Below are 22,336 nucleotides of genomic sequence, written 5' to 3'. Positions count from 1 at the left end.
AAAGAAATTGTTTTTCTTTCCCCCATTTTCCCTGTGTGATATTAGTTGGAACAATGTTGGAGGTGGAAGAATTGGCAATTTGACTGACAGCCAGGAATCATCCAATCGGGTAACCAAGAGACTGTCAGCTCTCTGATTGGCTTGGGAAGCTGGATTATCGCAAGGATGGACGTGTCCGGCAACCAATGGCAGGAGTGTGGGGGCGGGTTGGTGGGAGGCGGGAAGTCACATGATGAAACCTCCTAGAATACATCCAACCAGAGTTCACAACCTACCTGCCCCCTTCACCTCCCATCCCCACCAGTAGTGTAGAATGGAATCTAAGGACTATGGATTGTCTCCTAGAAACACCTGTTAGTTCCCTACAAACAGGTCCCCATGAGAATAGGCCTTGTCAGAACAGGCTCATGGGAGCAGGCTCCATGTGTTAATCAGACCCCACTAAGGTGTTGGTCTATGTGCAGCTCTCTCACTGTGTTTATCTCCTCAATCCTCAGCTATCAGCTTACTCTGACTGTCTGTTGGCGGCCGGAGCTCCCAGGAGAGGGCCGTAGCCATGACGACGAGCTGAGCTGACCTAAATTAAAGTCTCAGTGGAGCATTGCTGACCAACGGGAAGGCTGACCTTTGAACTGCGGTCTGTCTGATTCTATCAGACCTCGATCCCAGCTACTGATCCCTCCCACTCGTCCTCCCAGTGACCGGGGGACCGCAGCCCCTTGCTGACGCTCGTTGTGAGGAGGTGTGAGGTCGCTTTTGGTGTACGTAAAGACTAGTCAAAGTATTTGCTAAATGGACAGAGATTAGGAACTGTCGAGATTTAGGAGTCCCTATACAGAAATCACTAAAAGCTAGTGGACAGGTTAAAAAAACTTATCAAAAGGTCAAATAAAATGTTGGTCTTTATATCAAGGAAGTTGGAATACAAAGGGTTGGAAGTGAAGTCAGTTTAAGGCCACGATTCACCCTTAACGATGTATAAAATCCCCCCATATGTTTGTAGCACTGAATTACAGATAATCGTGATGAAAATATCTTTAGTTTTATTTGAAAACCATCATAATCCCAATAACCTTTGACTCTCGTGTTTTGCTGTTTAATGTAGCAGCAAGTCTGTCACAGTCCACCAAGTGTTCGAACCACTTCCCTTAAACTCCAGGAATTACTCTGTTTTCTTACTCCTGACAGGATCAGGGCTCTGTTTCCATGGAGACCAAGACAAGGCCGAGACAGCCTGGGCACTGTTTCTCTGTCAAGGACGAGCTGTGGACAGAGCTGATGGAGCAGGAAAGTATGTAAAATCTTTTATTAAATGTCCGTGCTGCATAATGATCTTAACATGGTCATTTTCTGACATGTTTGTTATGATTCCTGTTAGGGACTGTTAACTTTTAAAAAAGAGAAAGTCAAATTCCCCATTATTACTGAAAAAATTATGCCATAGAATTTCACATTGTAAACAAAAAACTTTACTGTACAAGAGTTAAACAAAGCAAAAACACTACTAACTTAACACTACAATTTGGAAACACATATATTTGAAACTTAAAATCTTAACAGAACATGAAAATATATACTTCAAACTCTAAATCTCAGCAGAACACTTCCATTTGACTATTTACATCCACCCCAAGAATTCCCCTATACGTGACTGGATCTTGGCAGTTTGTTCACTTCTCCTGGGACCGATCCACTTTGATTTCCTTAATTTCTCAGCTGTCTTCTGAGGTGTCGTCTCCCAAATCTGGACTTCCCAGATTGAGCACAGGCATTAACCTGGTTCCCAATGCCCTCTTTGTTCCTGAGTCCAGCTGCTTTCAAAGCCAACAGCTTCCAAAGGCCAACTGCTTGTCTGTCAGCAAGCACACACAGATCAAAAAAGACCTGACCTAAAGGCATCTCCATAGCAACATCTATCTCCATAGCAGTTTGGTAGATGCGAGATGCCCCAGATAGCAATTTAACCTAATTATTTCAACTCCAAATCTTCTCTGGGAAATCATATGAATATTTAAACCCCTGACTGAGTCGGCTGCAGACACACCATCTCCATCAAGATGTTCAGAGATGCTCCCATTGTTTAGGGTCTCCACACTTCCCATTATGACCTTATTAAATAAACATGGGCCACCCATTGATTTGCCAGCTTCTCAAATTAGGTGTTTCATTTGTCTTGCATTAAAAAAAATGTATTCCCAAGTTATGCGGCACAGTGGCGCAGTGGTTATCACCGCAGCCTCACAGCTCCAGCGACCCGGGTTCAATTCTGGGTACTGCCTGTGTGGAGTTTGCAAGTTCTCCCTGTGTCTGCGTGGGTTTCCTCCGGGTGCTCCGGTTTCCTCCCACATGCCAAAAGACTTGCAGGTTTGGTAGGTAAATTGGCCATTATAAATTGTCCCTAGTATAGGTAGGTGGTAGGGAAATATAGGGACAGGTGGGGCTGTGGTAGGAATATGGGATTAGTGTAGGATTAGTATAAAATGGGTGGTTGATGGTCGGCACAGACTCGGTGGGCCGAAGGACCTGTTTCAGTGCTGTATCTCTAAACTAAACTAAACTTAAATGTACCTCTAGAAAATTAATATAAACCATGAACCAGGTGATTGTAACCTGTTACACAGGAATACAGTCCTTGGCTCAGTGGGAGCTTATTTCTGAGTCGGAATATTGTACGTGCAGGCCCCTTGAGCTGAACCTGCCTCCTCCTGTCAGTTAAAACCCGGATTCGCTGCAGGTTGTCCTCTGAAGTAACTTAGCAAAGGCTGTCAAACAGACACCATTGGCTCAAGAAGAAGGCCCACCACTCACTTAGGGAATCTAGGGACGGGGGGAAAAATGTGGTTTCCCAGTGATCCCCACATCCCGAGAATGAATAACAAACATCCACTGGACTGTATCTGCTCAGTGAACCGAGACATAAGAATATCAGAAGAGGAGGAGGCCATTCAGCCCCTCCAGCCTGTTCGCCCGTTCAATGAGATCAGGACTGATCTACAACCTAACTCCACAGACCCGACTTTGCCCCAAATCCCTTCCAACCATTGTATAACAAAAATTGTTCTCAGTTTTAAAATTAACAATTGATCCAGGATTAATTGCAGTTTGTGGAAGAGAGTTCCAAACTTCGACTGCCCTTTGTGTGGAAATGTTTCCAAATTTCACCCCAGAAGGTTCTGGCTCGAATTTTGAGACAATGCCTTCTACTCCGAGGCTCCTCAACCAGCAGAAACAATTTCTCTCTATTAACCCTATCAGAGGAGACGATGAAATAAGTCAGCAATGGGTAATCGGTCAATATCAAAGGGGAGGATCCCACAGAGGAAGGGAAGACCAATGGTCAGGAGAACTTTGGAATTGGATTGGAGATGATGTGATTGGTGTTGAGCAGTGAAGTCTCCAGCTCCGCTGATGATCCCATTCCTTATCCTGTATATCCTCAGCTGTCAGCCATGTCTCCATGTCTCAGCTCAAAGTCAGAACGTTGTTCACGGGTTCAAGACCCATAACAGAGGCTGAAGCATAAAAAGCAGGCTCACACTCTCACTACAGCATTGAGCGAGTGCTGCACTGTCAGAGGGTCACTACTGAAGGAGTGCTGCACTGCCGGAGGGTCAGTACTGAGTGAGCGCTGCACTGTCGGAGGGTCAGTACTGAGGGAGTGCTGCACTGTCAGAGGGTCAGTACTGAGGGAGCGCTGCACAGTCAGGGTCAGTACTGAGGGAGTGCTGCACTGTCGGAGAGTCAGTACTGAGTGAGCACTGCACTGTCGGAGGGTCAGTACTGAGGGAGTGCTGCACTGTCAGAGGGTCAGTACTGAGGGAGCGCTGCACAGTCAGGGTCAGTACTGAGGGAGTGCTGCACTGTCGGAGAGTCAGTACTGAGTGAGCACTGCACTGTCGGAGGGTCAGTACTGAGGGAGTGCTGCACTGTCAGAGGGTCAGGACTGAGGGAGCACTGCACTGTCGGAGGGTCAGTACTGAGGGCGTGCTGCACTGTCAGAGGGTCAGTACTAAGGGAATGCTGCACTGTCAGAGGGTCAGTGCTGAAGGAGTGCTGCACTGCCGGAGGGTCAGTACTGAGTGAGCGCTGCACAGTCAGGGTCAGTACTGAGGGAGTGCTGCACTGTCGGAGAGTCAGTACTGAGTGAGCACTGCACTGTCGGAGGGTCAGTACTGAGGGAGTGCTGCACTGTCAGAGGGTCAGTACTGAGGGAGCACTGCACTGTCGGAGGGTCAGTACTGAGGGCGTGCTGCACTGTCAGAGGGTCAGTACTGAGGGAGTGCTCCACTGTCCGAGGGTCAGCACTGAGGGCATGCTGCACTGTCATAGGGTCAGTACTAAGGGAATGCTGCACTGTCAGAGGGTCAGTGCTGAAGGAGTGCTGCACTGCCGGAGGGTCAGTACTGAGTGAGCGCTGCACAGTCAGGGTCAGTACTGAGGGATTGCTGCACTGTCAGAGGGTCAGTACTGAGGGAGTGCTGCATTGTCAGAGGGTCAGTACTGAGGGAATGCGGCACTGTCAGAGGGTCAGTACTGAGGGAGTGCTGTATTATCAGAGGGTCAGTACTGTGGGAGTGTTGCACTGTCAGAGGGTCAGTACTGAGGGAGTGCTACACTGTCAGAGGGTCAGTACTGAGGGAGTGCTGCACTGTCAGAGGGTCAGTACTGAGTGAATGCTGCACTGTCAGAGGGTCAGTACTGAGGGAGTGCTGCACTGTCAGAGGATCAATACTGAGAGAGTGCCGCACTGTCAGAGGGTCAGTACTGAGGGAGTGCTACACTGTCAGAGGGTCAGTCCTGAGTGAGTGCTGCACTGTCAGAGGGTCAGTACTGAGGGAGTGCTGCACTGTCAGAGGGTCAGTACTGAGTGAACGCTGCACTGTCAGAGGGTCAGTACTGAGAGAGTGCTGCACTGTCAGAGGATCAATACTGAGAGAGTGCCGCACTGTCAGAGGGTCAGTACTGAGGGAGTGCCGCACTGTCAGAGGGTCAGTCCTGAGTGAGCGCTGCATTGTCAGAGGGTCAGTCCTGAGTGAGCGCTGCACTGTCAGAGGGTCAGTACTGAGGGAGTGCTACACTGTCAGAGGGTCAGTCCTGAGTGAGTGCTGCACTGTCAGAGGGTCAGTACTGAGGGAGTGCTGCACTGTCAGAGGGTCAGTACTGAGTGAACGCTGCACTGTCAGAGGGTCAGTACTGAGAGAGTGCTGCACTGTCAGAGGATCAATACTGAGAGAGTGCCGCACTGTCAGAGGGTCAGTACTGAGGGAGTGCCGCACTGTCAGAGGGTCAGTCCTGAGTGAGCGCTGCACTGTCAGAGGGTCAGTCCTGAGTGAGTGCTGCACTGTCAGAGGGTCAGTACTGAGGGAGTGCTACACTGTCAGAGGGTCAGTCCTGAGTGAGTGCTGCACTGTCAGAGGGTCAGTACTGAGGGAGTGCTGCACTGTCAGAGGGTCAGTACTGAGGGAGTGCTGCACTGTCAGAGGGTCAGTACTGAGGGAGTGCTGCACTGTCAGAGGGTCGGTACTGAGGGAGTGCTGCACTGTCGGAGGGTCAGTACTGAGGGAGCTGCACTGTCAGAGGGCCGGTACTGAGGGAGTGCTGCACTGTCAGAGGGTCAGTACTGAGGGAGTGCTGCACTGTCGGAGGGTCAGTACTGAGGGAGCTGCACTGTCGGAGGGTCAGTACTGAGGGAGCTGCACTGTCAGAGGGTCGGTACTGAGGGAGTGCTGCACTGTCGGAGGGTCAGTACTGAGGGAGCTGCACTGTCAGAGGGTCGGTACTGAGGGAGTGCTGCACTGTCGGAGGGTCAGTACTGAGGGAGCTGCACTGTCAGAGGGTCAGTACTGAGGGAGTGCTGCACTGTCAGAGGGTCAGTACTGAGGGAGCTGCACTGTCAGAGGGTCAGTACTGAGGGAGTGCTGCACTGTCAGAGGGTCAGTACTGAGGGAGTGCTGCACTGTCAGAGGGTCAGTACTGAGGGAGTGCTGCACTGTCAGAGGGTCGGTACTGAGGGAGTGCTGCACTGTTGGAGGGTCAGTACTGAGGGAGTGCTGCACTGTCGGAGGGTCAGTAATGAGGGAGTGCTGCATAGTGGAGGGGTCGTAGTTCAGATGTGATGCTATACTAATTCCCCATGTGCCCTATCAGGTGGATGTAAAGGATACCATAGCCACTATTAAGAAGAGCAGGGGAGTTACCTACAATGTTCTGGACCAATATCTATCCCTCAATAAACATTAATAAAACACATTATCTGGTCAATATCACATTTCTGTTTATGGGATCGTGCTGTGTGCAAATTGGCTGCCACATTTCCGACATTATGACGCTGACACGAAGGTTGCTGGAGTTGTGGATTGTGTGGAAGGCTGTTGTAGGTTGCAACGGGACATTGACAGGATGCAGAGCTGGGCTGAGAAGTGACAGATGGAGTTCAACCTGGAAAAGTGTGAAGTGATTCATTTTGGAAGGTCGAATTTGAATGCAGAATACAGGCTGAAAGACAGGATTCTTGGTAGTGTGGAGGAACAGAGGGATCTTGGGGTCCATGTCCATAGATCCCTCAAAGTTGCCACCCAAGTTGATAGGGTTGTTAAGAAGGCGTATGGTGTGTTGGCTTTCATTAACAGGGGGATTGAGTTTAAGAGCTGCGAGGTTATGCTGCAGCTCTATGAAGCCCTGGTTAGACCACACTTGGAATATTGTGTTCAGTTCTGGTCGCCTCATTATAGGAAGGATGTGGAAGTTTTAGAGAGGGTGCAGAGGAGATTTACCAGGATGCTGCCTGGACTGGAGAGCATGTCTTACGAAGAAAGATTGAGGGAGCTAGGGCTTTTCTCATTGGAGCGAAGAAGGATGAGAGGTGACTTGATGGAGGGGTACAAGATGATGAGAGGCATAGATAGAGTGGATAGTCAGAGACATTTTCCCAGGGTGTAAAGGGCTATCACCAGGGGGCATAATTTTAAGGTGATTGGAGGAAGGTTTCGGGGAGATGTCAGAGGTAGGTTCTTTACACAGAGAGTGGCGGGTGCGTGGAATGCACTGCCAGCGGTGGTAGTAGAAGCAGATACATTAGGGACATTTAAGCCACTCTTGGATAGGTACATGGAGGATAGTAGAATGAAGGGTATGTAGGTAGTTTGATCTGAGAGTAGGTTAAAGGGTTGGCACAACATCCTGGGCCGAAGGGCCTGTACTGTGCTGTACTGTTCTATGCTCTATTATCACATTACTGCATCTCAAAAGAAAAGTGCTTTGAGATCATTGAAGTACAGAATGGTTCAGCACAGATGGAGGCCATTTGGCCCATCATGGCCCTGCCAGCTCTCTACAGTTCGATTGAAAATTCACTGACCTGAAACGTTAACTCCGCTTCTCTCCCCATTTCCAGCACTTTCTATTTTTAATCTCTGCAAGAGCCAATCACCCACTCCCACTCCCCTCCTTTTCCCCATAGCCCTGAAAAAATTTTCTCCACATAATTAATCAATTCCTTTTTGAAGGCCTGAATTGAACCTGCCTCCACCACACTCTCAGACAGTGCATTCCAGATCCTAAACACTCACTGAACCTGCCTCCACCACACTCTCAGGTAGTGCATTCCAGATCCTAAACACTCACTGAACCTGCCTCCACCACACTCTCAGACAGTGCATTCCAGATCCTAAACACTCACTGAACCTGCCTCCACCACACTCTCAGACAGTGCATTCCAGATCCTAAACACTCACTGAACCTGCCTCCACCACACTCTCAGACAGTGCATTCCAGATCCTAAACAATCACTGAACCTGCCTCCACCACACTCTCAGACAGTGCATGCCAGATCCTAAACACTCACTGAACCTGCCTCCACAACACTCTCAGGCAGTGCATTCCAGATCGTAAACTCTCCCTGAACCTGCCTCCACCACACTCTCAGTCAGTACATTCCAGATCATAAACAATCACTGAACCTGCCTCCACCACACTCTCAGACAGTGCATTCCAGCTCCTAAACCCTCACTGAACCTGCCTCCACCACACTCTCAGACTGTGCATTCCAGATCCTAAACACTCACTGAACCTGCCTCCACCACACTCTCAGTCAGTGCATTCCAGATCCTAAACACTCACTGAACCTGCCTCCACCACACTCTCAGACTGTGCATTCCAGATCCTAAACACTCACTGAACCTGCCTCCACCACACTCTCAGTCAGTGCATTCCAGATCCTAAACACTCACTGAACCTGCCTCCACCACACTCTCAGTCAGTGCATTCCAGATCCTAAACACTCACTGAACCTGCCTCCACCACACTCTCAGACAGTGTATTCCAGATCCTAAACACACACTGAACCTGCCTCCACCACACTCTCAGACAGTGCATTCCAGATCATAAACACTCACTGAACCTGCCTCCACCACACTCTCAGTCAGTGCATTCCAGATCCTAAACACTCACTGAACCTGCCTCCACCACACTCTCAGACAGTGCATTCCAGATCATAAACACTCACTGAACCTGCCTCCACCACACTCTCAGACAGTGCATTCCAGCTCCTAAACCCTCACTGAACCTGCCTCCACCACACTCTCAGACTGTGCATTCCAGATCCTAAACACTCACTGAACCTGCCTCCACCACACTCTCAGACAGTGCATTCCAGATCCTAAACACTCACTGAACCTGCCTCCACCACACTCTCAGACACTGCATTCCAGATCATAAACACTCACTGAACCTGCCTCCACCACACTCTCAGACAGTGCATTCCAGATCCTAAACACTCACTGAACCTGCCTCCACCACACTCTCAGACACTGCATTCCAGATCCTAAACATTCACTGAACCTGCCTCCACCACACTCTCAGACAGTGCATTCCAGATCCTAAACACTCACTGAACCTGCCTCCACCACACTCTCAGACAGTGCATTCCAGATCCTAAACACTCACTGAACCTGCCTCCACCACACTCTCAGACAGTGCATTCCCGATCCTAAACACTCACTGAACCTGCCTCCACCACACTCTCAGACAGTGCATTCCAGATCCTAAACACTCACTGAACCTGCCTCCACCACACTCTCAGACAGTGCATTCCAAGTCCGAAACACTCACTGAACCTGCCTCCACCACACTCTCAGACAGTGCATTCCAGATCCTAAACACTCACTGAACCTGCCTCCACCACACTCTCAGACAGTACATTCCAGATCCTAAACACTCACTGAACCTGCCTCCACCACACTCTCAGACAGTGCATTCCAGATCCTAAACACTCACTGAACCTGCCTCCACCACACTCTCAGACAGTGCATTCCAGATCCTAAACACTCACTGTACCTGCCTCCACCATACTCTCAGACAGTGCATTCCAGATCCTAAACACTCACTGAACCTGCCTCCACCACACTCTCAGACAGTACATTCCAGATCCTAAACACTCACTGAACCTGCCTCCACCACACTCTCAGACAGTGCATTCCAGATCCTAAACACTCACTGAACCTGCCTCCACCACACTCTCAGACAGTGCATTCCAGATCCTAAACACTCACTGTACCTGCCTCCACCATACTCTCAGACAGTGCATTCCAGATCCTAAACACTCACTGAACCTGCCTCCACCACACTCTCAGACAGTGCATTCCAGATCCTAAACACTCACTGAACCTGCCTCCACCACACTCTCAGACAGTGCATTCCAGATCCGAAACACTCGCTAAGTAAGAAAGTTTTTCCTCATGTCGCCTTTGCTTCTTTTGCCAATCACCTTAAATCTGTACCCTCTTGTTCTCGACTATTCCACCATTGGGAATAGTTTCTCCCTATCTACTCTGTCTGGGTCCCTCATGATTTTGAACACCTCTATCAAATCTCCACTCAGCCTTCTCTTCTCCAAACAGAACATCCCCAATTTCTCCGACCTATCCACTTAACTAAGTCCCTCATCCCTGGAACCACTATTGTGAATCTTTTCTGCACCCTTTCTAATGCCTTCACATCCTTCCTCAAGTGCAGTGCCCATTTGTGACAGAAGCAGAGTTATACACAGACATGATGTGTACTTCGGTTCATCATAACTTCATTGCTTTTGTACTCTATTTATAAACCCCTTATGAATCACTTTCTCAACTTGTCCTGCCACCTTGTATGGTTTGTACACATATACCCCCGGGTCCCTCTGCTCCTACACCCCCTTTAGAATTGTACCCTTTATTTTATATTGCCTCTCCTAATTCTTCCTGCCAAAATGAATCACTTCACACTTCTCTGCATTAAATTTCATTTGCCACTTGTCTGCCCATTCCACCACCCTGTCTATTTCCTCTCGAAGTTTCTCACTATCCTCCTCACAGTTCACAATACTTCCAAGTTTTGCGTCATCTGCAGATTTTGAAATTGTACCAACCCCTGGCGAACCCCATTATATACCTTCCTCCAATCCAAAAAACAACCCTTCACCTCTACTCTCTGTTTCCTGTCACTCAGTCATGCTGTCCCTTTTATTCCACAGGCTTCAATTTTGCTGACAAGCCTATTATGCGACACTTTATCAACTGCCTTTTGGAAGTCCATGTACATCAACCACATTACCCTCATCGACCCTCTCTGTTACCTCATCAAAAAACTCAATCAAAATATTTAAACACGATTGCATTTCAGAAGTTGCTGCTGGCTTTTCTTAAATAATCCACATTTGTTCAAGTGACAAATTTTGTCCCGGATTATCACTTCTAAAAGATTTCCCATCACTGCAGTTAAATTGACTGGCCTGTAGTTGCTGGGATTGTCCTTTCAAACATTTTTGAACAAGAGTGTAACATTTGCAATTCTCCAATCGGTTTGAGGGCTCTCCGCTTCTTCCTGGAACAGAGGCCCAACCAGTCCCCATCCACCACCACCCTCCTCCGCCTGGCTGAACTTGTTCTCACATTGAACAACTTCTCCTTCAACTCCACGCACTTCCTTCAAGTAAAAGGTGTTGCTAATGGGTACCCATATGGACCCTAGTTATGCCTATCTTTTTGTGGGATCTGTCGAACATTCTTTGTTCCAGTCCTACTCAGGCCCCCTCCCCCAAATCTTTTTCCGGTACATTGATGACTGTATCGGTGCCGTTTCCTGCTCCCGCCCCGAACTGGAAAACTTTATCAACTTTGCTTCCAATTTCCACCCTTCTCTCACCTTTACATGGTCCATCTCCAACACTTCCCTTCCCTTCCTCGACTTCTCTCTGGGGATAGGCTGTCTACTAATAGTCATTATAAGCCCACCGACTCCCACAGCTACCTCGACTAAACTTCTTCATACCCTGCCTCCTGTAAGGACTCCATTCCATTCTCCCAGTTTCTCTGTCTCCGATGCATCTGCTCTGATGATGCTACCTTCCATGACAGTGCTTCTGATATGACCTCCTTTTTCCTCAACCGAGGATTCCCCCCCCACTGTGGTTGACAGGGCCCTCAACCGTGTCCTCCCATTTCCCGCACCTCTACTCTCACCCTTTCTCCCCCCAACCCCTCAGAACCGTGACAGGGTTCCCCTTGTCCTCACTTCCCACCCCACCAGCCTCCATATCCAAAGGATCATCCTCTGCCATTTCCGCCACCTCCAGCGTGATGTCACCACCAAATGCATCTTCCCCTCCCTTCCCCTGTCAGCATTCCGAAGGGATCGTTCCCTCCATGACACCCTGGTCCACTCCTCCATTAACCCTGACACTTCGTCCCCTTCCCATGGCACCTTCCCCTGCAATCGCAGAAGGTGTAATACCTGCCCATTTACCTCCTCTCTCCTCTCTATTCAAGGCCCCAAATATTCCTTTCAGGTGAAGCAGTGATTTACTTGTACTTCTCTCAATTTAGTATACTGTATTCGCTGCTCACAATGTGGTCTCCTCTACACTGGTGAGACCAAACGCAGATTGGGTGACTGATTTGTGGAACACCTCTGCTCAGTCCACAAGCAGGACCCCGAGCTTCCGGTTGCTTGCCATTTCAACACTCCCCCCTGCTCTCATGCTCACATCTCTGTCCTGGGATTGCTGCAGTGTTCCAGTGAACATCAACGCAAGCTCGAGGAACAGCATCTCAATTATCGATTAGGCACACTACAGCCTGCCGGACTGAACATTGAGTTCAATAATTTCACAGCATGACGGGCCCCCCATTTTTATTTTTAGTTATTTTTTCTTTTTTCCTTTTTCTTTGTTATTTGTTTTATTTTATTTTAGTTTGTTTCATTCATTTTTTTACCCATTGTTACTTTTCATGTTTGTACTTTGGGCCAGGGTTGTCTTTCAACACCCTCTCTGCACTAATACTTTGTCTTTCAGCACACCATCAACATACCCTTTGCCTTTGCTCCATGACCTTCTGGTCAGTTATTCTCTGTGACCCTCTGTCCTATCAACACCTTCTCTTTGGTTATCTCTTGCCCCACCCCCGCTTTATTTGCTTAAAACCTATTGCATTTCTAACCTTTGCCAGTTCTGATGAAAGGTCACTGACCTGAAACATTAACTCTCTCTCTCCACAGATGCTGCCAAACCTGCTGAGTATTCCAGTATTTCGTGTTTTTACTTCAGATTTCCAGCATCTGCAGTATTTTGCTTTTATTTTATTATTCATTTAGTACCTCAGCCATGTCCTCTGGCTCCATGTATAAATCCCCTTTTTGGTCCCTAATCGGCCCCACTCCTCCTCTTACTACCCTTTTACTATTTATATGCCTGTGGAAGACTTTTAGATTTATTTTTCATGTTCGCTGCCAGTCTCTTCTCATACTCTGTCTTTGCTGCTCTTATTTCAATTCTCGCTTCCCCTCTGAACTTTCTATATTCAGCCTGGTTCTCACTTGAATTACCCACCTGAAATCTGTCATATGCACCCTTTTTCTGCTTCATCTTACTCTCTATCTCTTCCGTCATCCAGGGAGCTCTGACTTTGTTTGCCCTACCTTTCCACCACCCCCCCCCCCCCCCCCCCCGTATGAATGTACATTTAATGTACTCGAACTATTTCCTCTGTAAAGGCAGCCCATTGTTCTGTTACAGTTTTGTCTGCCAATCTTTGATTCTAATTTACCTGGGCCAGGTCCATTCCCACCCCACTGAAATTGGCCCTCCCCCAGTTAATTATTTTTACTCTGGATTGCTCCTTGTCCTTTTCCATAGCTAACATAAACCTTACGATATTATGATCACTGTTCCCTAAATGTTCCCCGACTGACATTGGAACCACTTGACCCACCACATTCCCCAGAAGCAGATCCAGCAATCCCTCCTTCCTCATTGGACTAGAAACATACTGATCCAGAAAATTCTCCTGAAACTTCAGAAACTCTTCCCCCTCTCTGCCCTTTATACTATTACTATTCCAGTCTATATTAGGATAATTAAAGTGTCCTATTATCACTGCCCGAGAGCTCTTGCACCTCTCTGTAATTTCCCTGCAAATTTGTTCCTCTGTATCTTTCCCACTAATTGGAGGCCTAGAGAATACACCCAGTGGTATAATGGCACCTCCATTTTTTCAGAACTCTAACCGCGTATATTCTGTCTTTGACTCTCTCAGACCTCCTCTCACTCCAACACTGTAATATTATCTTTAATCAAAACTGCCACCCCTCTTTCTTTCCTTTCTTCCCTAACTTTTCTGAACACATTTTATCCAGGAATATTTAGTACTCAGTCCTGCCCTTTTTTGAGCCAGGTCTCTGTTATCGCCACAACATCATATTCCCACGTGACTGTTCACACCTGCAGCTCACTAACCTTATTTACCGCAGTCCATGCATTCACATACATGCACTGAACCCCAATTTAGACTTTACTGCATTCCCTCTTCCTCTGACCCGACACAATAACTCACTATTTCTTACCCTAGTGTTCACTGGTTCTCATAATCTTTTGTGAACCTTGTTTATCCTTTCTACTGCTACATCCTGGTTCCCAATCCTTTGCCATGTTAGTTTAAACCCTCTCCAACAGCACAAGCAAACCTCACCTTGAGAATATTGGTCCTGGCTCTGTTCAGCCTCTACATGTCCCACTACCACAGATCTGGTCCCAATGTCTCAGGAATCTGAAGCCCTCCCTCCTGCAGCATCTCTCCAGCCACACATTCATCTTCTCTATCTTCCTATTACTTCTCACTAGTGTGTGATATTGGCCAGGATCCAGAGATTAATGCTAGTCCTGCTTGCTAGTCTCTTTCCAAGCTCCCTAAACTCTGCCTTCAGGACCTCATTCCCTCTTTCTACCTATGTCGTTGGTACTGATATAGACCATGACCACTGGCTGTTCACCCTCGGCCCCATCCCACCGCCCCTCCAGAATGTCCTGCAGCCACTCACTGATACCCTTGTCCCTGGACCAGGAAGGCAACATACCATCCTGGATAGAAGAATGGCTAGTTAACAGGAAGTAGCGAGTAGGCATAAATGTGTCATTTTCTGGTTGGCAAGATGTAACGAATGGTGTGCCACAGGGATCTGTGCTGGGGCCTCAACTTTTTAAAATTTATATAAATGACTTAGAACCACTTGACCCACCTCATCCAATAAATGACTTAGATGAAGGGACTGAAGGTATGGTTGCTAAATTTGCTGATGACACAAAGATAGGTAGGAAAGTAACTTGTGAAGGGGACATAAGGGGGCTATAAAGGAATATAGATAGGTTAAGTGAGTGGGAAAAGACCTGGCAAATGGAGTATAATGTGGGAAAGTGTGAAATTGTCCACTTTGGCTGGAAGAATAAAAAAGCAGCATATTATTTAAATGGAGAGAGATTGCAGAACTCTGATGTACAGAGAAATCTGGGTGTCCTGGTACATGAATCACAGAAGGTTGGTATTCAGATGCAGCAAGTGATTAGGAATGCAAATGGATTATAGTCATTTATTGCAAGGGGAATGGAATATAAAATTAGGGATGTTTTGCCGCAGTTGTATCGGGTATTGGTGAGACCACATCTAGAGTACTGTACAGTTTTGGCATCCTTATTTAAGAAAGGATATAAATGTGTTAGAGGCAGTTCAGAGAAGGTTCACTCAACTGATACCTGGGATTGGGGATCATTTTATGAGGAAAGGTTGGACAGGTCGGGTCTGTATCCATTGAAATTTGAAGAATGAGAGGTGATCTTATTGAAACATATAAGATCCTGAGGGGACTTAACAGGGTGGATGCTGAGAGGGTGTTTCCCCTTGTGGAAGAGACTAGAACTAGGAGAGACAGTTTAAAAATAAGGGGTCGCCCATTTAAGGCGGAGATGAGAAATGTTTTCTCTCAGAGGGTTGAGAGTCTGTGGAACTCTCTTCCCCAGAGACCGGTGGAGGCAGGATCATTGAATCTTTTTAAGGCAGGGGTAGATAAATTCCTTGACTAATAAGGGAGCGAAAGGATATCGGGGGTAGGCAGGAAAGTGGAGTTGAGGCCACAAACAGATCAGCCATGGTCTTATTAAATGGTAGAGCAGGCTCGGAGGGGCTGAATGGCCGACTCCTGCTCCTAATTTGTATGTTTGTATTCGTGTCTTCAGCCATAGAAATGCCTGTTTGTTTCCCTAACGATACTTTTACTCACTATTACTTTTCCAATCTTCCTCCTGCCCCTCCCGTACAGCTGAGCCACCCATGGTACCATGGACTTGTCTCTGGTTGCACTCCCCAATGGAACCATTACACTCACCTGTATTCAGAACAGAATACTGGTTGGACAGTGAGATGCACTCAGGGGACTCCTTCACTACCTGCCTGGTCTTCCTTGACAGCCTAGTGGTCACCATTCTCTCACTGCACACCCTTAAGCTGTGGGGTGATCACCTCCAGAAACATGCTATCCACGTAACTCTCAGCTTCACAAATGCACCACATTGACTCCAGCTGCTGCTCAACCTCTGAAAACCAGCTCCTCCAGCTGCCGACACTTCCTGCACATATGATTGTCCAGGACTTGAGAAGCTTCCTGGAGTTCCCACATGGCACATGATCTGCATTCCATGGGACTGAGGTGCCCTGCCATGGCTCCATTTATTAAACTAAACATAACAGAAATAGGTTTAAAAAAAGTTATCTAGTTTATTAATAATAAAGTAATAGCAAGTTACCGAGAGTATAACACTCCTCGCTAGCTTAAAGAGCAAAAATAAAGCTGCAATATTCACTGACCAATCACCTCTCTGCTGTCCTATTACATCACTCCTTGTTTTTTTTGTTGATTTTGAAGTTTCAGGCCTGGCTCTGTCTCCCACCACTCCTCTCACCCTCCTGCGGTCTGTTCCAGGCCTGGCCCTGTCTCCCACCACTCCTCTCACCCTCCTGCGGTCTGTTCCAGGCCTGGCCCTGTCTCCCACCACTTCTCTCACTCTCCTGCGGTTTATTCCAGGCCTGGCCCTGTCTCCCACCACTCCTCTCACCCTCCTGCGGTCTGTTCCAGGCCTGGCTCTGTCTCCCACCACTCCTCTCACCCTCCTGCGGTCTGTTCCAGGCCTGGCCCTGTCTCCCACCACTCCTCTCACCCTCCTGCGGTCTGTTCCAGGCCTGGCCCTGTCTCCCACCACTCCTCTCACCCTCCTGCGGTTTGTTTCAGGCCTGGCCCTGTCTCCCACCACTCCTCTCACTCTCCTGCGGTTTGTTCCAGGCCTGGCCCTGTCTCCCACCACTCCTCTCACCCTCCTGCAGTCTGTTCCAGGCCTGGCCCTGTCTCCCACCACTCCTCTCACCCTCCTGCAGTCTGTTCCAGGCCTGGCCCTGTCTCCCACCACTCCTCTCACCCTCCTGCGGTCTGTTCCAGGCCTGGCCCTGTCTCCCACCACTCCTCTCACCCTCCTGCAGTCTGTTCCAGGCCTGGCCCTGTCTCCCACCACTCCTCTCACCCTCCTGCGGTCTGTTCCAGGCCTGGCCCTGTCTCCCACCACTCCTCTCACCCTCCTGCAGTCTGTTCCAGGCCTGGCCCTGTCTCCCACCACTCCTCTCACCCTCCTGCGGTCTGTTCCAGGCCTGGCCCTGTCTCCCACCACTCCTCTCACCCTCCTGCGGTTTGTTCCAGGCCTGGCCCTGTCTCCCACCACTCCTCTCACTCTCCTGCGGTTTGTTCCAGGCCTGGCCCTGTCTCCCACCACTCCTCTCACCCTCCTGCAGTCTGTTCCAGGCCTGGCCCTGTCTCCCACCACTCCTCTCACCCTCCTGCGGTCTGTTCCAGGCCTGGCCCTGTCTCCCACCACTCCTCTCACCCTCCTGCGGTCTGTTCCAGGCCTGGCCCTGTCTCCCACCACTCCTCTCACTCTCCTGCGGTTTGTTCCAGGCCTGGCCCTGTCTCCCACCACTCCTCTCACCCTCCTGCGGTCTGTTCCAGGCCTGGCTCTGTCTCCCACCACTCCTCTCACCCTCCTGCGGTCTGTTCCAGGCCTGGCCCTGTCTCCCACCACTCCTCTCACCCTCCTGCGGTCTGTTCCAGGCCTGGCCCTGTCTCCCACCACTCCTCTCACCCTCCTGCGGTTTGTTCCAGGCCTGGCCCTGTCTCCCACCACTCCTCTCACTCTCCTGCGGTTTGTTCCAGGCCTGGCCCTGTCTCCCACCACTCCTCTCACCCTCCTGCGGTCTGTTCCAGGCCTGGCCCTGTCTCCCACCACTCCTCTCACCCTCCTGCAGTCTGTTCCAGGCCTGGCCCTGTCTCCCACCACTCCTCTCACCCTCCTGCGGTCTGTTCCAGGCCTGGCCCTGTCTCCCACCACTCCTCTCACCCTCCTGCAGTCTGTTCCAGGCCTGGCCCTGTCTCCCACCACTCCTCTCACCCTCCTGCGGTCTGTTCCAGGCCTGGCCCTGTCTCCCACCACTCCTCTCACCCTCCTGCGGTTTGTTCCAGGCCTGGCCCTGTCTCCCACCACTCCTCTCACTCTCCTGCGGTTTGTTCCAGGCCTGGCCCTGTCTCCCACCACTCCTCTCACCCTCCTGCAGTCTGTTCCAGGCCTGGCCCTGTCTCCCACCACTCCTCTCACCCTCCTGCAGTCTGTTCCAGGCCTGGCCCTGTCTCCCACCACTCCTCTCACCCTCCTGCGGTCTGTTCCAGGCCTGGCCCTGTCTCCCACCACTCCTCTCACCCTCCTGCGGTCTGTTCCAGGCCTGGCCCTGTCTCTCACCACTCCTCTCACCCTCCTGTGGTCTGTTCCAGGCCTGGCCCTGTCTCTCACCCTCCTGCGGTCTGTTCCAGGCCTGACCCTGTCTCTCACCCTCCTGCGGTCTGTTCCAGGCCTGGCCCTGTCTCTCACCACTCCTCTCACCCTCCTGCGGTCTGTTCCAGGCCTGGCCCTGTCTCTCACCCTCCTGCGGTCTGTTCCAGGCCTGACCCTGTCTCTCACCCTCCTGCGGTGTGTTTCAGGCCTGGCCCTGTCTCCCACCACTCTTCTCACCCTCCTGCGGTCTGTTCCAGGCCTGGCCCTGTCTCTCACCCTCCTGCGGTCTGTTTCAGGCCTGGCCCTGTCTCCCACCACTCCTCTCACCCTCCTGCAGTCTGTTCCAGGCCTGGCCCTGTCTCCCACCACTCCTCTCACCCTCCTGCAGTCTGTTCCAGGCCTGGCCCTGTCTCCCACCACTCCTCTCACCCTCCTGCGGTTTGTTCCAGGCTTGGCCCTGTCTCCCACCACTCCTCTCACCGTCCTGCGGTTTGTTCCAGGCCTGGCCCTGTCTCCCACCACTCCTCTCACCCTCCTGCGGTTTGTTCCAGGCCTGGCCCTGTCTCCCACCACTCCTCTCACCCTCCTGCGGTCTGTTCCAGGCCTGGCCCTGTCTCTCACCACTCCTCTCACCCTCCTGCGGTCTGTTCCAGGCCTGGCCCTGTCTCCCACCACTCCTCTCACCCTCCTGCGGTCTGTTCCAGGCCTGGCCCTGTCTCTCACCCTCCTGCGGGTTGTTCCAGGCCTGACCCTGTCTCTCAACCTCCTGCGGTCTGTTTCAGGCCTGGCCCTGTCTCCCACCACTCTTCTCACCCTCCTACGGTCTGTTCCAGGCCTGGCCCTGTCTCTCACCACTCCTCTCACCCTCCTGCGGTCTGTTCCAGGCCTGGCCCTGTCTCTCACCCTCCTGCGGTCTGTTTCAGGCCTGGCCTTGTCTCCCACCACTCCTCTCACCCTCCTGCAGTCTGTTCCAGGCCTGGCTCTGTCTCCCACCACTCCTCTCACCCTCCCGCGGTCTGTTCCAGGCCTGGCTCTGTCTCCCACCACTCCTCTCACCCTCCTGCAGTCTGTTCCAGGCCTGGCCCTGTCTCCCACCACTCCTCTCACCCTCCTGCGGTTTGTTCCAGGCCTGGCCCTGTCTCCCACCACTCCTCTCACCGTCCTGCGGTTTGTTCCAGGCCTGGCCCTGTCTCCCACCACTCCTCTCACCCTCCTGCGGTTTGTTCCAGGCCTGGCCCTGTCTCCCACCACTCCTCTCACCCTCCTGCGGTCTGTTCCAGGCCTGGCCCCTGTCTCTCACCCTCCTGCGGTCTGTTTCAGGCCTGGCCCTGTCTCCCACCACTCTTCTCACCCTCCTACGGTCTGTTCCAGGCCTGGCCCTGTCTCTCACCACTCCTCTCACCCTCATGCGGTCTGTTCCAGGCCTGGCCCTGTCTCTCACCCTCCTGCGGTCTGTTTCAGGCCTGGCCCTGTCTCCCACCACTCCTCTCACCCTCCTGCAGTCTGTTCCAGGCCTGGCCCTGTCTCTCACCACTCCTCTCACCCTCCTGCGGTCTGTTCCAAGGCCTGGCCCTGTCTCTCACCCTCCTGCGGTCTGTTTCAGGCCTGGCCCTGTCTCCCACCACCCTCCTCCCACCCTCCTGCGGGTCTGTTCCAGGCCTGGCCCTGTCTCCCACCACTCCTCTCACCCTCCTGCGGTCTGTTCCAGGCCTGGCCCTGTCTCCCACCACTCCTCTCACCCTCCTGCGGTCTGTTCCAGGCCTGGCCCTGTCTCCCACCACTCCTCTCACCTCCTGCGGTCTGTTTCAGGACTGGCCCTGTCTGTCACCTTCCTGCAGTCTGTTTCAGGCCTGGCTCTGTCTCTCACCTTCCTGCGGTCTGTTTCAGGCCTGGCTCTGTCTCCCACCACTCCTCCCACCCTCCTGCAGTCTGTTTCAGGCCTGGCCCTGTCTCTCACCTTCCTGCGGTCTGTTTCAGGCCTGGCCCTGTCTCTCACCTTCCTGCAGTCTGTTTCAGGCCTGGCTCTGTCTCTCACCTTCCTGCGGTCTGTTTCAGGCCTGGCCCTGTCTCTCACCTTCCTGCGGTCTGTTTCAGGCCTGGCTCTGTCTCCCACCACTCCTCCCACCCTCCTGCAGTCTGTTTCAGGCCTGGCCCTGTCTCTCACCTTCCTGCGGTCTGTTTCAGGCCTGGCCCTGTCTCTCACCTTCCTGCAGTCTGTTTCAGGCCTGGCTCTGTCTCTCACCTTCCTGCGGTCTGTTTCAGGCCTGGCCCTGTCTCTCACCAGTCCCCTCACCCTCCTGCGGTCTGTTCCAGGCCTGGCCCTGTCTCTCACCTTCCTGCGGTCTGTTTCAGGCCTGGCCCTGTCTCTCACCTTCCTGCGGTCTGTTTCAGGCCTGGCCCTGTCTCTCACCCTCCTGCGGTCTGTTTCAGGCCTGGCCCTGTCTCTCACCCTCCTGCGGTCTGTTTCAGGCCTGGCCCTGTCTCCCACCACTCCTCTCACCTTCCTGCGGTCTGTTTCAGGCCTGGCCCTGTCTCTCACCTTCCTGCGGTCTGTTCCAGGCCTGCCCTGTCTCTCAGCCTCCTGCGGTCTGTTCCAGGTCTGGCCCTGTCTCCCACCACTCCTCTCGCTCAGATGTCATGAGGTTTTTGAAAGACACTGTAAAAATAAAAGTGTTCACTTTTCTTCCTCTTTTATCCTTAGGTCCGTCTGATAGTGATGGGACTAGTGGGAGTGATGATGATTGGCTGCTTACTGATGCTACATCTCCACTCACAGAATTTCTCTCATTGAAACAGGAAGCTGCCGGGGGAACATTTTCACAGGCGGACAAGGAGCATCTCAATGGGAAGGTAGCTCAGCAACGGACAAGCATGGTGGTTAACGTGCAATCAACAACGGGGCCCAATTCTTCCACAATCCACGGTCAACTCTGAACTGCTCTCTGGAGTGGCCAGGTCACTCTGTTGTATCAAAACCATGAGACACAGCAGTTCAAGAAGGCAGCTCTCCACCACCTTCTCAGGGTGATTAGGGGTGGGCAGTAACTGCTGGCCAAGCTAGCAACACCCACATCCCATGAATGAAATCTTTCAAAGCCTCACCCAAAACACATTTTAAAATAATCAGATAAATAAATAATGCTGAGGCTCCTGCGACCAATTGATGTTTAATTATTTCTCTTGTTCTGATATTTGCTTAGCCTGAACACTTTCACACACTCACTTTAAACTATTTTATTTCTTCTTCTTCTTCTCGATTTTCCTTTATCCTAAATCCACCCCTCACTTCCTTCCTCTGTCAATACAACACCCCAACCCCCACCCTGCCCCTCGATTCCATCCCTTTTAATTGGCCTCTCTGTTGGGATGAAACATTGATGGGGTCCATATTGGGTGGATCATTCATTTATGGAATGCATGCTCTGTCTTGTCACCCTTCACTGGGGATCTCTACCTTGCATGGACCATCTATTTCTGGGATGTATCATTGACCTTGATATGAATAACCGGTTGGGTTGTGTGGGCTGGGGTCCATCTTGTCGATGACCCTTTCCTCCTGGTCCCCAATGACTGGGTGGCCATGCCTCAATTGGTCACTCCCAGCAGGTCCATCACTCCCCTCTGCTGTCGGTGATGAGCCACCTGCTATCCTTCCTCGAGCATTACTCACACATGCAGCGTCTCCAGGACAAAGCAGCCGAGTACAGAGCCCGGCTCAGGAGCGAAGAGGCCAAGAGCAAGAAGCAGCGGAAGGTGTTGAGAAGAGTCTGCAAGCAGGAGCTGAGGGATAAGCTGCACCTGATTGAGAACCTCCAGGATATTATCAACGAGCAGGAAACACTCCTGCTGAAACTGCAGACTAAAGGTGAGAAATTCTCTTTGCTTTATATTCAGTGAAGAGAGAAACTATTTCCTCTGGGGGGGGGGGGGGGAGTCCAGAACAAGGGGGCAGAACCTTAAAGTTAGAGCCAGGTCGTTCGGGGGTGATGTCAGGAAGCACTTCTTCACACAGAGGGCAGTGGGAATCTGGAACTCTCTCCCACCAACGGCTTTGGGTGCTGGGGATCAGTTGGAAATGTCAAAACTGAGGTTGATGGAGTTTGGTGGGTTAGGTTGTTAAAGGATAAGGAACTGAGGTGGGTGGATGGAGTTAAGATACAGATCAGT

The 22,336-nt window shown here is 51.0% G+C and overlaps 1 protein-coding gene across 6 annotated transcripts in view; it reads left to right on the top strand.

Annotated features, from left to right (window-relative positions):
* si:ch211-257p13.3 (kinesin-like protein KIFC3) overlaps window positions 1–22,336 on the top strand; it is a 130,054-nt gene that overhangs the window by 54,028 nt on the left and 53,690 nt on the right. For 3 of the 6 annotated variants that reach the window (XM_068016159.1, XM_068016177.1, XM_068016141.1), the window contains 3 exons: window positions 1,189–1,291; window positions 20,871–21,019; window positions 21,773–22,034. In XM_068016159.1, the coding sequence (XP_067872260.1) occupies window positions 1,189–1,291; window positions 20,871–21,019; window positions 21,773–22,034 (514 nt within the window). Of the gene's footprint in view, window positions 1–687; window positions 762–1,188; window positions 1,292–20,870; window positions 22,035–22,336 lie in introns of those variants that run through there. The other 3 variants (XM_068016169.1, XM_068016149.1, XM_068016185.1) reach the window with 3 other exon arrangements.

This window comes from Heterodontus francisci, chromosome 2 (assembly GCF_036365525.1).
Source record: "Heterodontus francisci isolate sHetFra1 chromosome 2, sHetFra1.hap1, whole genome shotgun sequence".
Taxonomy (NCBI): Eukaryota; Metazoa; Chordata; class Chondrichthyes; order Heterodontiformes; family Heterodontidae; genus Heterodontus; species Heterodontus francisci.
This window is presented reverse-complemented; position numbering and strand designations above follow the sequence as displayed.